The sequence below is a fragment of the Odontesthes bonariensis genome, chromosome 18, assembly GCF_027942865.1.
Source record: "Odontesthes bonariensis isolate fOdoBon6 chromosome 18, fOdoBon6.hap1, whole genome shotgun sequence".
NCBI classification, from domain to species: Eukaryota; Metazoa; Chordata; class Actinopteri; order Atheriniformes; family Atherinopsidae; genus Odontesthes; species Odontesthes bonariensis.
This window is the reverse complement of record NC_134523.1, coordinates 11,491,473-11,506,518: the sequence shown is the minus strand read 5'-3', so window position 1 is coordinate 11,506,518 and position 15,046 is coordinate 11,491,473. Positions and strand designations below refer to the sequence as shown.

The following is a 15,046-nucleotide window of genomic DNA, read 5'->3' as shown; positions in this document are numbered from 1 at the left end:
CTTCCAGTTCAGATGGGCTGAGCTGAAGTTAAGGATGCACTTAACACGCTGCTATTTGTCAATTTAAGTGTTTTTTTCTCTACAGTAAGCTCCTCATACCGGTCAATGCCAGTCATTCCTCGGACGCGTTCCAACTCGCTGGAGCGCACGTTGGAATGCGGCGCTCCCTCCACCCTCACTTACGAAAATTGCGGACAGATGTTTGCCACTAGATTGGGTGGAGTTGCGCTTTTTGCGTTGAAATTTCCACATCCTGTTCTCAGCCAAATCAGACGACAGGCCTAACAGCCAATTGGCTTCGAGAAAACGCTGTGTCTCGACCAATCAGAAGTTCACAATCCCGGGACTTTCTCGATCTGTTTCGTTCGACCGCTTACTGTACAGCTCTAACACCTCTTGAGAAAATATAGAGACAGAACAACTACCAGGCAATATAGGGAGAGACTAAAGGTGGACGTTTTAGCGGTAAGTAAAGCGTGTTAGTCAGTGATATTTTCACAAAGTGACGTGTGAGTATATTAATGTTTGTTCAGGGTGTTCCTTTGAGATAAGCGGCGCCTACAAGTTACTTCCTGCTCTGACAAGGCCGAAATCCCAAGTTACACTTATCTTGTTTTCGCTTAAGTTATGGGCGTAAATGCTTGAACTTTTTCATCTTGTCGGGACTTATCGATGTGGGGGGGTTAAATTGATTAAAATGCGAAAGCTTTACGGAATAAAAGCTCATTTTTAGTTGATAAAGACAGAGATTGGCTGACTGTCACTGTCGGACAACGCCGTGCAGAGAGGAGCTGCACACAAGTGATGAGTTTTTCTTTTCTTTCGGTGAAGAAATGAGTAAACCTCGCTGCCAGTTTGCTCTTTTTTGGGTCTACTTACAACATCGAGCCTGCCACCTCGAGGGAAGGCGCCGATACGTTTGACAGACACAATGATTCACCGCTTTCTGAAACATGGAAAACTTGTAATTAGGCGACTGAAGTGGGCAACGAGGTGTACTGGGAGTGAGGAGAGCCTGCAGTCTGAAGGCAGCTGTCATTTTCTGAGCTTATTCCGCATGCACAGTGTAGTTACTGCGTTGTGTGAGCCGGTATTCAGATGTGCTTTATATATGTGTGTGTATATGTAATTTGTTATATTTGCACTGCTCTAGATGTGACATTGGGGAAATGGTTACACCAGCAAGTTCTTCTCTATTTTTATTTTTAACGTTTCACACCATCGGCTAAGTGGTGGATGTTGCTGAGCAGAGCAAAGACACGGTTTTGGTTCTGCTTTAGCTCTGTCTGGTTGTTATTTTTTCTTTTCTTTAAATACACGAGTGTTGGCACATCTTATCGGTGTGTGACTCATCCACCTTGCAAAAAGGCAGTGCATCCTGCCATTTCCAAAGCTTGGACCAGTCTAAATTTGACATTTACTGCTGAACAAATCACTTGAAATGATGATGAATTATTCAATATTCATTTATTATTTGCCAGTAGACAGTAGGCATGACCTTTTAGTATCCCACCTCAGTCATCAGTAAATGGTACTATAGATATCAGTGTTAATAGGCTGATTAATTGATTGGCAGATAAATCAGTATGATGGAATGCTGTTTGGAGAAATGTGACATTGGTCAACAATTATTCTGGATGCTTGTAGATGCAGGCACATTCACATTGCAGGCGGCCTTGTTACTGTGGCCCCCGTGGTGCAATTTTTGTGATTACCTGTGGCCGTACAGTATATTTAGTTCATACATGCTTTTATCCTATCTGCAGCAAAGACAGATTGCACAGACATAGGAACTATAAATAAATGTTACATTGAATCTTAGCATCACATATCGGCCATCGGTTGTTTGGCATCAGCAACGGCCCGTAAAAGATGAAAAACAATGTTGGCAAACTATATTAATCAGTGTTACAGTTGAATCTCTTTATATTTGCATGTGTTTTTTGGCTTGAATGACCCCTCGCTTCCTCTCCTTCAGGGTTGGGCTGCGCTCCCCGCCACACCCCACCATGCCTTTGGTAACGAGGAATATAGAGCCGCGGCATGTGTGTCGCCAAACCATCCCTTCCAGCATCCGCAGCGAGCTGGAATGTGTCACCAATATCAGCCTGGCCAACATCATCCGGCAGCTCGGCAGCCTCAGTGAGTACGGACCATGTGTAGTTGGGTGGCAGTAACACGTAGCAGATGTGTTTTTCTTTTTTCAATCTATTTTGGAAGTTGCATTGATTGCTTACGCCAAATTCTTTAATCAACAAAAATAAAACAGTTGTGTCTGTTTGAAGGCAAATATGCCGAGGACGTGTTCGGGGAGCTGTTTGTCCAGGCAGGAGCATTTGCCACAAGAGTGAACACGCTTGGAGAAAGAGTGGATCGTCTGCAGGTTAAAGTCACCCAGCTGGACCCTAAAGAAGAAGAAGGTAGGTGCTCCCACTTGTTAGTGTCACTACTACTATATATCTTAGTGTCAGAGGGCTAGACTCTGACTCGATCCTCTCCCCTCTCTGAGAGCAATAAATATTACATAATCTACCTTCCCGTCTTTTTCTGTCAGTCTCTCTGCAGGCCATCACGACCCGTAAGGCCTTCCGCAGCAGTCTGACACAGGACCAGCAGCTGTTCACCAGGCCGTCTCTGCCAATGCCTGTACAAGAGACCTACGTCACCTGCAATCCTCCTCCACCACTTAACCAGCTCAGCCATTACCGGTAGGATGGAGCAGACAGGCAAACACTGAACACGTGAAGGACGATGTAGCCCGTCCACACACACGTGTGCACACATGGAAACACGACTAAACGTTCCAACACAGTTTTAAGCTCATGTCTGATGCGCACACGTACCGTCTTCCTTATGCAGTGAATTCTTGACCGGCCCCAGACATATAGTTCACCTGAACTAAATCTTTGAGATTGGTCATGTTGATACAGTGATAGCTTGTGTATCATTTACTTGGTACTGATGGTAAGAACAAAAAGACAAATAATCACATTAAACGTAAACTGCTCATTGGAAGTGTGCTTGATCAGAAACCAGAGCAGAGACATAGTGCCTGCTATGAAGTCTGAAGGCTTGTTGTGAAGGAATTGATGTGGCATTGATTTAGTTAGTGCTGTTCTTTGCACTCTTGATGAATGTGCGATAAGGCTTGTTTATACAAGGGAAGTTAAATCTCTTGTTGATATATTTACGCAGATAAAGAACAGTTTCGCGCACACTTTGTATTTTGTCACAATAACGTGAAGTGTGACTTCTAATGGCTGTAAATGGTTTACTGCAGCGATGATGGGAAGGAGGCCCTGAAGTTTTACACTGATCCCTCCTACTTCTTTGACCTGTGGAAGGAGAAGATGCTGCAGGACACCAAGGACATCATGAAGGAGAGGCGCAAGCACAGAGTGAGACGCACTTTCTTACGCAATAAAACATCACTCACAAACTTATAACAAGCTAATCTCACCCACATCGGATTACTCATAACCAGCACGATGTCGTTTCTTTCTTTTTTTCCTTCTACTGACTTCCTTCTGAGTAGAAGGAGAAGAAAGACCATCTGAACCAACGGACACTCAATCCCCGAAAGATCAAAACCAGGAAGGAGGAATGGGAACGGCGTAAGATGGGAGAAGAGTTTGTCGTGCCAAAGAATGAATTGTGAGTAAAGAGAAATTAAGTTTCAGCAATTAGGGCTGTCGCAATCGCAAACTGTCTTTCTCTCATCATTTTACAATATTATTTAAGTTGAGTATGAGCCTATTAGGCGCACACACACCTTATGAAGAAGAAGAGCCATTGGCGCAGTTGGATAAAGATTACGTTTCTGTTTGCCTTTAAGGCTCAACATAAATAACAACCTAAATATATACAAAATGAATGGCAGTTAACAATAATCACAATAAAACTATGTATCCTGAGCAGGACAAACCATATCCATACCATCCACTGTTGGTATGCTCATGTACCTTTTTAATTGAGCCGTGCTCTGGTTGTTTTTGAGCGCCAGCCTTTGGGCATTGTTTGTACAGACACCAGCCGGTGACAGTGTGCAGGTCTGCGGACTATGAAAAAACTAAAATAAATTGGGCTCGGTCAGCAGAGGGTGGACTTTAAAAGTAATGACTTGCTGAACACATTATTTTTCTCTAGTTTGAACAGCAAAATCAGCAGCTTGCATGATAGATTCCACTACTCACCGCCGTCTTATCAACCAAACTGTACACAGTGATATGGGCGGTACGTCCTGTCTGGGAATGTTCTCCGGGGGTTGGGCGTAGAGCTGACTGCACTGGAAATTAGCAGTAAACAAATGTGAGTCGCAGTGGGCTCTGGGTTTGATTGCATTCCTGTTTGGTATGTGATGTCAAATTGTCCCTGTTTACATATCATTTAGTATTAAACGGTGCAATTGTTTTTTTTTTTCTAAAGTAAGAATGTGAATATGCTTGCCGTGTTATCAGAGAAAAGGAAGAATATCGAGTCACATTGACAGCGTAATTGCTGCTGCACTTATTTTTCTCCGTAGTTGAATATTTATAATGCGTAGTTTGTTATTGAATTAACAGAGAGATGGTAGAATATCATAAAACTACAACAAAAAGCATAAAAGAGCATGCATTTATATATACAAATGGTATTGATTACAGGGAAACAGTGTTGAGTCTTACATTTCTTGATTGCTTTGCCATTCACCATTTTATTATCTGACTTGTGTGTGCTTCAGTTTATACACACACAGCAGGCCTTATGATCAGAAAACACTCGTTTTCTGCTGTTAGGTTGAGGAATCGGCTATTTTCTTCCACCTGTGCTTCAGGACATTGAGTGTTTGTCATTTTTAATCGAAAGATAAGGCCTTCACCTCAAATACCTATGTGAATAATTGTGTCCACTGCTTCAAATAGATGTATGATATCTCCAGTTTCACGTGTTAAATTATAGATTCTACACGAGCAGCAATTTACCATCCAGTCTGGGTCGTTCAGAGTTCAGAAAGTACAGACGATCAACTTTATTTTGAGCCGATGGTGATGTTGTTTGTTTTCTTCAAGGAATTCCTCTGAGGCTCTGAATGGCAGCATCGGATCAGGAGAGGGCTTCACTTCTGAGGGCCTCGAGCTGAGTACAGGCTCCTACGCTTATGATCCCAGCTCCCCTCTGCCTCCACCGGGTCCAGATGACTTCCTGCCTCCTCCACCTCCAGACATGGCGTAAGCATTACGTAGCATCGTGCATACGAGCCCACACATACTGCAGGCACACAGCCACCCCCGTTAGCGTGCGATAGAAGCACAGCCACGCACCCTGCAGTGCGGATTCGCTACATTAATAGTCACATGTGCTTTTGGTTGATGGGTTCACTAGCAGCAAAATGGATTGTACATCCTTTTATTTAGTAAGTATGAATATGATCAGATATGGTAGCCTCTGCATAGACATTGAAGGTTAACGGTTAACAGAGGGAAGTGAAGGCTCCATTAAGCCATTAAAGTACATCCATTAATCTCTTCTCTTCCTCTCCATCACATACAGGTATAATGATGGACAGTATTCAGCACCAGCACAGAAGCGTACCAGCATGCTGAGTCCAAACCACCCACCTCCAGCTCCACCCATGGCCTCTTCTCCAACAAGCTCCCGTCCAAACCTTGCCCCTCCCCCCGCACCTCCTCCCCCTCCTCCTGCCTCTGGTTTGGGGGTGCCTCCACCTCCCCCTGGCTTTGACACCCCTCCCTCACCTCCTCCACCTGCCTCCCTTGCCACCTCTTATCCCTCCCCACCTGCTCCACCTCCTCCACCTGCCATGTTCGCTGTTTCTCCTCCCCAGCCACCTATGCAAATGAGTAGTGGACCACCACCTCCGCCACCCCCTCCACCTCCCCCCGGGCCCCCGCCTCCATCCTCTGACAGCTCTGCTGCTCCTCGTCCCTCTGGCGGAGCCCCAGCTCCCAAACCCCAGCCAGAGCCCGAAGATGATCCTCGCAGTGACCTGCTGCAAGCCATCCGACAAGGTAAGACACGCCAGAGAGAGGTCAGCGTAACACGGAATGTTTCACACCAATAAAACGGTTGGACCTGGTCAAACAAAATAAATGGTCTACAGAATATAAGCACTGATTGCTGAATGTTTAGTGGTGATAGAACTTTCACACACATTTTGGGCAGGAATATGTCTATTTAGTTCTTGCCTATGCATGCGTGTGATCTACAGACAAACATGTACTCACTTGTGACAACAAGGTCTGTGACAAATTGGTCACCGATGCAGTTTATGTTGAGTAGATGCGTTATACACTTTTCATCCAAAGCATATGTGTATGGATATAATGTATGGTATGTTTATTTTTTTTCAGTGTGTCTACACAGTTAATGTCAGACTTCTGATGCAGAAGCTGCACACTCATTGTAACCGTAAAACTTTTTATTTAGGCTTCAACCTGCGAAAGGTCGAGGCGCAGCGGGAGCAGGAGAAGAGAGATCACATTGGCAACGATGTCGCCGCCATCCTGTCCCGTCGTATCGCTGTGGAGTGCAGCGACAGCGAGGATGACTCCTCAGAGTTTGACGATGAGGAGTGGTCAGAATGATCGCCGTCCACTTTCAACTTCACTACCGCCTTTGTTTCTTTCCTTTGCCTTAAACAACAACGGAGCTTTTCCCTTCAGATTACATTCTTCGATGCTAGTTTGGTTTTGTGCAGAAGTCGGTCAGTGTATGTCCAGGTAGAGTGACCTTGTGACGTATTTCAAAACCCATTCCAAGACCGATTTTTATTTTCATTTATTCAAACTCCCTCATGCCAGGTAAAGAGGTCCAAAGACTGAGAAAGTATGTGAGTGTGCCTGCCTGTGTTCCAGTTTGCCTTTGCTCTGAGCAACACACCACTGTTACTGATGTAAGAAGGATATCTGATGTGACGCACATCTCCTTGCTGAGTATGTTGGTAAACACATCCCCTTCATCTTTATCTTATTGTCTAATAGAGGAAGGTGTACTTTGCTGCAGGCCAAAAATCTGATTTTATTCACTGTACATTATAACAAGAGAGATGGTAAAGAGAAACTTGTATGCACATGTACACAACCTCCTCCTTTCCTTTTGTCCTCAGTGGAAACACTGGAGGTGTTTAATTCATTCTTTCTCTTTCATAGATTATTAAATAGATGTAAAGTTTACGTCTGGATCTGGGATCACTGAAGTTAATCAATTAAAATTTATTTCAAGACACAGGTGTCCCATTTTATTCTTCTCTCTTTTGTATTGAGTATTATTTTTATCATGGGAACATATGACATTGTTGTTGTAGCTTGTCATGGAACTGATGAATTAATGATTTATTGTTTTGAGAGAGAGAGAGAGGTGTATTCTCCTGTCAGACACCAGGGATGTCTTACTGAACATGTGCAGACGATTTTCAGAAGTAAGATTTTTATTGTCCAATGGAAATTTACATCTTATGTTTTTTGTCTTTTTCTTCCTGAAGCTATTCTGGTGGGTGGAGTAGGCTTTAAATCGCTTGTCAGTGTCCCTGTATTAATTTTCCTAAAATATTAACGCCTTTCATTGATGACACAAATTTAAAGTGCCTTTTATCTTAAGTCTGTTCTTGTTGTCACGCAGCATGCTTAGCCAAAGTTCTACTTCTACTGTTTCATGTTTCCAAAATGATTTATTTCAATAAATATAAAGTGAAGTTAAGTAATGGTGTAGATTTTTTTTTTTTTGTCTGAAATATCAAATAATCCAAGAATGGTAAAAACCTTTTGTAAAGGACACCCCGTGTATTATCCATGACTCATCCGCTTCATATCAGCGGTGGAAACCTTTTGACAGCGCCCGATGCTGAGTGTGTGGGGATTTGGAAAATTAACTGAGTTCAGGGATGAGAGAATGAGTAGGAGGAGAGAAAAACATCTTGCATAATCGCTGTATCCTAATGCCATGATTTTAAAAGGGTGCTGTGAATGCAGAGAGAATGTAATAACATGGCGGACTGTTTTGGCCCCCGAACAATTTAGGAGGCAGGAACAGAGATTTAAAGAGTGAGAGACGGAAAGGGAGAAACGCTAAGAGCTTCGGCAGAAGGAAAGAGAACAGTGCTGACATCATCCAGTAGAAAAAAGATTTATTATTTATCAATATAAAATATTCATCCATTTCAAAAAGGTTGTGCAATTCAAACATATAGTCAGTACCTTTTTTTTTTTTAAAAGTGCCATTTTCAGCATGTGCAAAATAGAATCCCAAACCTCTAGAACATTGTGTTTTCCAGACATTTAAGTAAATAAAATTGGCCTTTGGATCACATATGTCATCACACCGTCAGTTTCTTCTTAAAAATGTATATTTTCCTCTCATTTTCGAGTGCTGACGCTCATTAGATCCATACATGTTGCATCCATGTGGTTGTTTTATTTCGGGATCCAGTGATGCTACAGTTGACTGAGGCACAAAGTACATACAGGACAGTACTTTTAGTCCTAAGTTGGCTGCCTGCCAGGACAGTACAGTACATTCTGATTTGAAGATGGTCTTCATCGCTTAAAAGTGCTGCTTAAGTGTGGTGGAATGTGTGTAACTTATTTTTCTGTGTGTGGATGAAAGTGAGTTTGTATCCTGGCACGTAAACTGTGATATGTATGGCATAGACTGTGTGTTCCTTTGACTCTGATGAGGATGCCAGTCTACACATCAACAGGGTTTTGAATGTGGGTGCTGTGTGAGCATCTTTTTGGGCAACAGGCATGAAGAAGCACCTTGCGAATGTCTTTGTTTCTAAGACTGTAGAGGATGGGGTTGAGCAGGGAGCTGCCTGCTGCTGGCACCAAGGTGGCGTAGGTGTACAGAGGAGGGCTGGATGCATCTCCTAGCAGCCCCCAGAGGGAGAAAGGCATCCAGCAGCCCACAAACACGCTTAGGACAAGGATCAACCGTGAGAAGCCCCTTCCACTGCTGTGTTTGCTTGCATATGGCTGATTGGTGGGGAGGAAGTGCCTCTGAGTAGCAATGGCGTGGGCGTGCCGCCTTGCCACCCGGCAGATCCCAGCATACAGTTGCAAGGTTACCACAACAACCACTAAGAAGCCACCACATAGAAGGGATAGATAAGTCCGGGTCAAAGGTCGTGCCACAGAGCAGGAACTTTGCTCTTTAAGGCAATGCCAACCCATTGCTGGTCCTGCCCCAATAACACACGCACCCAACCATACCAGCAGCAGCAGGGTGGCAGCTCTCCGACGTGACTGACCTGAGCCATAGGTGAGGGCATGGCTCAGAGACAGGTATCTGTCCAGTGCAACGCCCATGAGGCTACAGAGCGAGGCAGTCAGCGATGTCACCAGCAGTCCTGAGGTCAGCAGTTCCGACCAATCACTGGGCTCCACACAGAACCGGAAGAGGAAGTGCAGGATCAATGCAACACCTGCAAGGAGATCAGCCAGCCCGAGGCTTGCAAGCAGCAAGAAGACGGGGGCGCGTAGGGACGGGGTGGCCACGATGGTGGTGATGACAATTGCATTCTCAGCGGCGATGAGAGTCCCCGAAACACAGAGAGCCACGCCCCATATTGTGAGAGGTGGCAATTCAGGTGGAGATGAGTTGGTCTGCTGGTCCAGTGGGAGGAAGGGATCCAGGCCCGAGGACTCGTCCCAACCCAGGTCTGAGACGTTCAGGATCATGTTTGGTCAAAAGAAACACCAGCACAACCTGAGAGAGAAATATGATGACATTGGCTTTGATTAGACATTAATTCATTTCCATTTGTTCATTAAACAGGAAGTCTTGGACTGGAAGCTGTGGTTATAGCCTGTTGGGTTGATGGATGCCAGATGTGGACTTAATCCAGCAGTGGAGAACTGCAGCTGTTGCACTCTTGTAATCCAATGCAGTTGGCTAGATAAAATGCTTTAACATCACCATTAGATTTGATGTTGAAGCTGTACTTGGTATGGACACATGCTCTTTTGCTATAATCATTATAATCAAACTGATTTTGCATGCTCATCCTTGAATATACTCCTTAAAATAACCCATCCACACACTTTTCCCCTTTTCACATTTTCAGAGGATCACATATTCAACTGCGTCCCTGCTGTTTTTTAAGAGCCAGTGATGTAACGGTCTGTGAAGAAGCCAGGCAAAAATAACTGATCAACTTGTGAGCTTTGAGCAAACGGAATAGATACTTATTTACACATTAATGCACCAGTAAGCAAGCAACTGGCCTGTAGAGTCTTCCAACCATCGTAAAAAAGATTTATATCTGATGGACTCCCCACTTGTGATTTATTCTGTCTGAGTTTCCCCTACTCCTAATATTCAAACATGGTGTTCAAGAAGAGGGACACAACACCATGTAAATCTTGACGACGTGTACCAAGCACGACTGTATTTCTTAAATAGGAAAAAGATATGGAAACACTTTTTTTATGGCTGTGAAAGGAATCCGACAAACACAAGCTTAGTACTTGTACTTTATGCTCCCTTGTACATGCCAAAATGTACTCCATAGCGAGAGAGAACATACCACATCGCAATGGCCATACTTTGATATTAACTGATTATTTGGCAATGATCTTTGATTCGTTCAAACAGGAGGAGTATCTGTGGTGCAATTAGTTTTTTTTCTTTCATACCTTCACAGTTCCTCAGCGAAGAGGAGGTATTTCCCACCTCCTCTCGCGGAGGATCCTGTTGTATAACAGAATTGCGGGTTCACTGCACCACAGAGGATGTCCCCTGCACGCACACGTGAACACGCGTGAATGTTACGGACACCTTAATATACATCCATGCAGTGAATTATTGTGCTTACCTTTTTAACACGAGTCCGTCCTTTGCGAGGGCTCAGCAGGTTTGTTTTCTGATATTTGATCAAATCCAAGCCGAATGCTGAAGATGAGGCGATGCTGCACCACTTTAAGCAGGTGAAGTCCCCGGGCTCCTGTCCTCATGAGACTTGCATCAATTTCTCACTGGTCACTGCTTGCATCTCTTCCTTTTCAATCACTCCGGAGCGCTTACGGGAGGCAGAATGGACCCTCTGGTGCGGGACTCGTCCACAAGAGAGCCTGCCTTACGTCAGTGAATGGGAGGATCGACCAATCAGGGGCCGGCATTTCGGATGCGGCGAGAACCGAGAGGGAGGGGTGTATGGAGAGTAATTTCATTCAGAAAAATGCGGCATCTCTTTCGCCCCTCCCACTGCGGTTCACCCCGGCTTACATTTCTTGTAAATGACGACCACCAATAGACACCCCACTCTGTCACACACACCTTTTTTCGGTAAGACGTAGGCAATAGTCCTCAATGAATGTGAGTAGATTATCTGTGCTGGGATGTAAAGGTTGGCAGCAAGCGGGAAAGGGGCTCAAAGCTTGCGCTGTCCGTGGTGCTGAAACTTAACACGATGACTCACAGAGTCCCGCAGAGTGACACATATAAAGTGTGAACTTTACTACAGCTGCTTCAAATGAAAAATATCAACCCACATCAACAAGAGCACCTTTTGCCCACAATTCCCCTTTTCAAATACAACGCACTAAGCTATCTGCGTGAATTATGATTACTTCAGGTATAAGTGGTCGGATAGGATGATGCACGATAAGACGAGACATTATCTAATATAAGATCATCCTAAACAAGAACCTTGAATTATGATATCTATGTTTATATTGGTTACGGTCCCTAAACATTCCGGGATCGTGAATATGTTTGTGTCTAAGGAACATCTCCTTGATATGTGTGGTAAAAGATTTAAGATGCAGCTCTTAAAGTCACCAATACAAAATTATAAAACAAAATAAAAGAGTCTTATGGAACATACATATCAAATAGATTAAAGGGAACTCCCTTCCACCCCCCGGATCTCCTCCAGACCCATATTATAGGCTGTATCAATTTCTCATTTATAGAAAGCATCTGTGGTGGTTTGTCTTTGGATTATTTGTAACACAAATAAATACGAATTTGAAAGTTCGAGGAAATTAAATGCATAAATGGATTATTTTAGGAGAAATTTGGTTGATCAGCAGTAGTTAATTGGCGCAGTTTTGTGTTCAGTGTTTTTCTTCTGTTTTAGAGTTGTAAAGAAAGGAATGACAATTAGGTCAGTTAAAGTTATTAAGTATGATTGTGTCTGTTTGTCTATGGGCAATACTTGTTTAGAGATTTCTGGGTGGGTGGTGCACGGTTTCCCGCAGTCCAACAAAGCCTGGAATTAGGAATATATTTCGCTTGTTATCTAATGCGTTAGTTGTGCTTTTATTTAATATGCTCATAGAAACGCACACAAATGCCCTCCTGCAGTAACAAAACCAGCAGGTAATTCGTGGCATCCCCTGTTTGATAGTGAGCGTGGGTGATGAGCAGCACTGGTGTCTGCGTGGCAATAAACTAACCGAGGGAATCTCGCTCTGCTCGGACCTTATTAGGACACGCTTCCTGCCGATATCTCCTACGTCACCGAGCTGATCTGAAGTGCCACGCTTGTTACTTTCAGAAATGTCGCCTGTATCACCGAGCCCCTCCAAATTTCTGCAGCTGTTCCTTGATCTGCTTAGGTGGAGGTTCAATTTTCACTACAATACAAGCAGATGGACAGCTCATTTCCAAAAACTATAATGAATATGCTTCGGCAGCGGCGGACCTGGCTAGAACCATCCCTTGCCGTAACTTTTAAAGTGATAGGTCACCCAGACTTGGTGGGGTGTAATTGCATCACTTATTTCTAACTGATGTGTCTATTTTTACCAGCAGTGGCAGCATCATTGGAGGAGAAAATCTTATATGACATAACTGTGAAGTTTCCCCTTCCTTTTTTTTGATTACTTAATTAATTAATATTTTTATCACATCAGAACATGTTGACAGTATTCCACAGAGACATGAAAGCTGAGAGCACGGAAGCAACTTGAGTGAAAGTGGTGGTTATTGTGGAGTTCATGTGTCGTGATGCTGGACTCAGTCCATCTGTGGTTGGGACTCAGAGTTCTGCATCAAGGAGCACTTGTACTTTTTGCTCTTGTGCATTTGCATGGTTTTGTTCAGGGGCACAGATGGGAGATATGGAACCCCTTTTAAGGAAGGCACACTTCCACATCACTTCAGTTCACAGAGTCCTCCACAGAGATTCATTAATTCACTGAGCAATAGCTTTGTTCTGCCTCCATACCTTGTACTGTATATTCAGGTTACATCTCAAGCCAGCTGTGCCCAAAAGAACTGCAATAATTTGATTGCAATCAGTTGACCTGTCTCGATAAAGTTTGACTACCCACCTAATGAGGAGTATTATGCAGGTCATTTGGTTTCTCTCATGACTGATACGTAGTTTCTCTTTTTGGATATATAAAACAAAAATATAAGACATCAAAGCAGTGAAAATCAATCCAATTGGTGTGAACAGGGAAAAACAGAAGGAAATGGCAAATAAGACAAAAATTTAATTACATTCCAGACTCTAAACCCCACATGATTCATACACTGTAAATTGCCGATATGCCAAGGACCAGAGGAGATACCACGAAAAAGGCATCTACCAAAAACATTTGCAACAATTTTCAGATTAAAACAGTTTTAGCACTGGAGATACACAATATCGCGTAAAACCCTTCAACCACCTCTCATGTATTTAAATTTAGCTTTATTCTTCCTATGGTTTATAGTTATGGAGCCAGAATGTCTCATTACGTGACCATTTCACATATTTTGACATGGTATGAAATGTATCTTTAAAAATTAAGAAACTGTACAGGTGGAGAGCAAAAGAAGCGGCAAGCCTAAAAACTGTCGACAGCAGATGAAGAGCATCTGAAAGTGATGTCCTTTAGAAATAGGGGAATAAAATCCAGCAAAAACATGACACGGGACTACAGAGATGGACCTGGCTCTTTACCAAGTAGCTCCTCAGGAATCACCTTTGTGGTGGGAAAAAAAAATACAATTTCATGCTTGATGAACTGTGTAATCTTTGACTTTTTCATGCAAGTGATAAAATATTTGTCACAGCTACCGTAAAAAGTTGTAAAAAGACGATTCTATGCCAGGTATCCTGTTAAGTGTTGTGACAACGTTGTGTCAAGCCTTTTTTATGCTTGAATGTTTCATGGGTCGGTGTTAAGTTACTTAACAAACACATTCCACTGAAAATGGTCAAGTACAAGGACTGGGAGTGAAATGATTGAAAAATCAGACAATGTCACGGAAAACCTTTGAAAAATCTTCTGAAAGCCTGCAGAGCTATTGCTCAAGACCACCTTAAAAACTACAATGATTAGAGCAATAGAACACGTGTCTATGCCAAATACCACTTCGTGTCCATCTCTCTTGTAGTTTAGATACTTCAAAACAACTGGATAGATTAAACTATCTCCAAAGAGTCAAATATTAAAGAATAAAATATTAACAATGGGAATTCATTTTTAGTTCAGGGGTTGTCCATGTCTTTTTGCCAGCTGTCCCTTTGGCCTGAATGAAATACTTCAGCAGACACATGATTGTTGTGAGCACAGATGTACAACGTCCCATGAGGATGGATTGTGAAAAAGTTAACAAGGTGTGCAGCCACATCCACAATGAGTGGAGTATTTTGAAAAGTTATTGTTATTGGTTTTTCTAACAACAGGACCTTTCATTTTGGCATAGGGCACATGTTCCATTATTTCCAATATGATTTCACTGCCATGGCTTATGATGTTTTTAAGAATATGCCTGAATGCCTGTGTATGTGTGTGTTCGCGCACTGCCTGCTGAGGTAAACAGGTGTCGGTCCGTTCAAACTGGTGTGTATTTCAGGAGGGCTGAGGTGGGCCACTTGGTTGCCAGGAAACCAAGTTTGGTCTTGCTCATGTTACACAGATCCTCTGTCTGCGTTTATTTCTCTCTGTGCCCTCATTGGGAACTGTATCTCTACTGGCATCTTTTGGACTTCTTTTTTAAAGACTAACTGACGATATTTCAGTTTCAGTCCTTTTTGCTGATACTTATTTAACTCAGAGCGTTGAGGTTTTCAGGTGATAGTTGCAGGTGTTGGTGCTCTGCGGCTGTCAGA

The 15,046-nt window shown here is 43.2% G+C and overlaps 2 protein-coding genes across 2 annotated transcripts; one reads left to right on the top strand and one right to left on the bottom strand.

Annotated features, from left to right (window-relative positions):
- The first annotated feature begins 345 nt into the window (after window positions 1–345).
- wasf2 (WASP family member 2) lies at window positions 346–7,695 on the top strand. Its single transcript, XM_075449278.1, has 9 exons — window positions 346–465; window positions 1,979–2,142; window positions 2,286–2,420; window positions 2,555–2,708; window positions 3,281–3,398; window positions 3,536–3,654; window positions 5,049–5,207; window positions 5,530–6,008; window positions 6,427–7,695. Exons 2-9 carry the CDS (start codon window positions 2,010–2,012, stop codon window positions 6,582–6,584), a joined length of 1,455 nt encoding a protein of 484 aa, XP_075305393.1. The 5' UTR covers window positions 346–465; window positions 1,979–2,009; the 3' UTR covers window positions 6,585–7,695.
- A 450-nt stretch (window positions 7,696–8,145) lies between these two features.
- Window positions 8,146–11,014, bottom strand: gpr3 (G protein-coupled receptor 3). The gene is made up of 2 exons (XM_075449279.1): window positions 10,811–11,014; window positions 8,146–9,702 (listed from the first exon to the last, which is right to left on the bottom strand). Exon 2 carries the CDS (start codon window positions 9,672–9,674, stop codon window positions 8,682–8,684), a length of 993 nt encoding a protein of 330 aa, XP_075305394.1. The 5' UTR covers window positions 9,675–9,702; window positions 10,811–11,014; the 3' UTR covers window positions 8,146–8,681.
- Window positions 11,015–15,046: the final 4,032 nt, after the last annotated feature.

Coding starts and splice junctions, on each gene's coding strand:
- gpr3 (XM_075449279.1), bottom strand. CDS start 9,674: ATGATCCTGAACGTCTCAGACCTGGGTTGGGACGAGTCCTCGGGCCTG.
- wasf2 (XM_075449278.1), top strand. CDS start 2,010: ATGCCTTTGGTAACGAGGAATATAGAGCCGCGGCATGTGTGTCGCCAA. Junction 2,143..2,285: donor CCGGCAGCTCGGCAGCCTCA/GTGAGTACGGAC, acceptor GTCTGTTTGAAG/GCAAATATGCCGAGGACGTG. Junction 3,655..5,048: donor GTCGTGCCAAAGAATGAATT/GTGAGTAAAGAG, acceptor GTTTTCTTCAAG/GAATTCCTCTGAGGCTCTGA.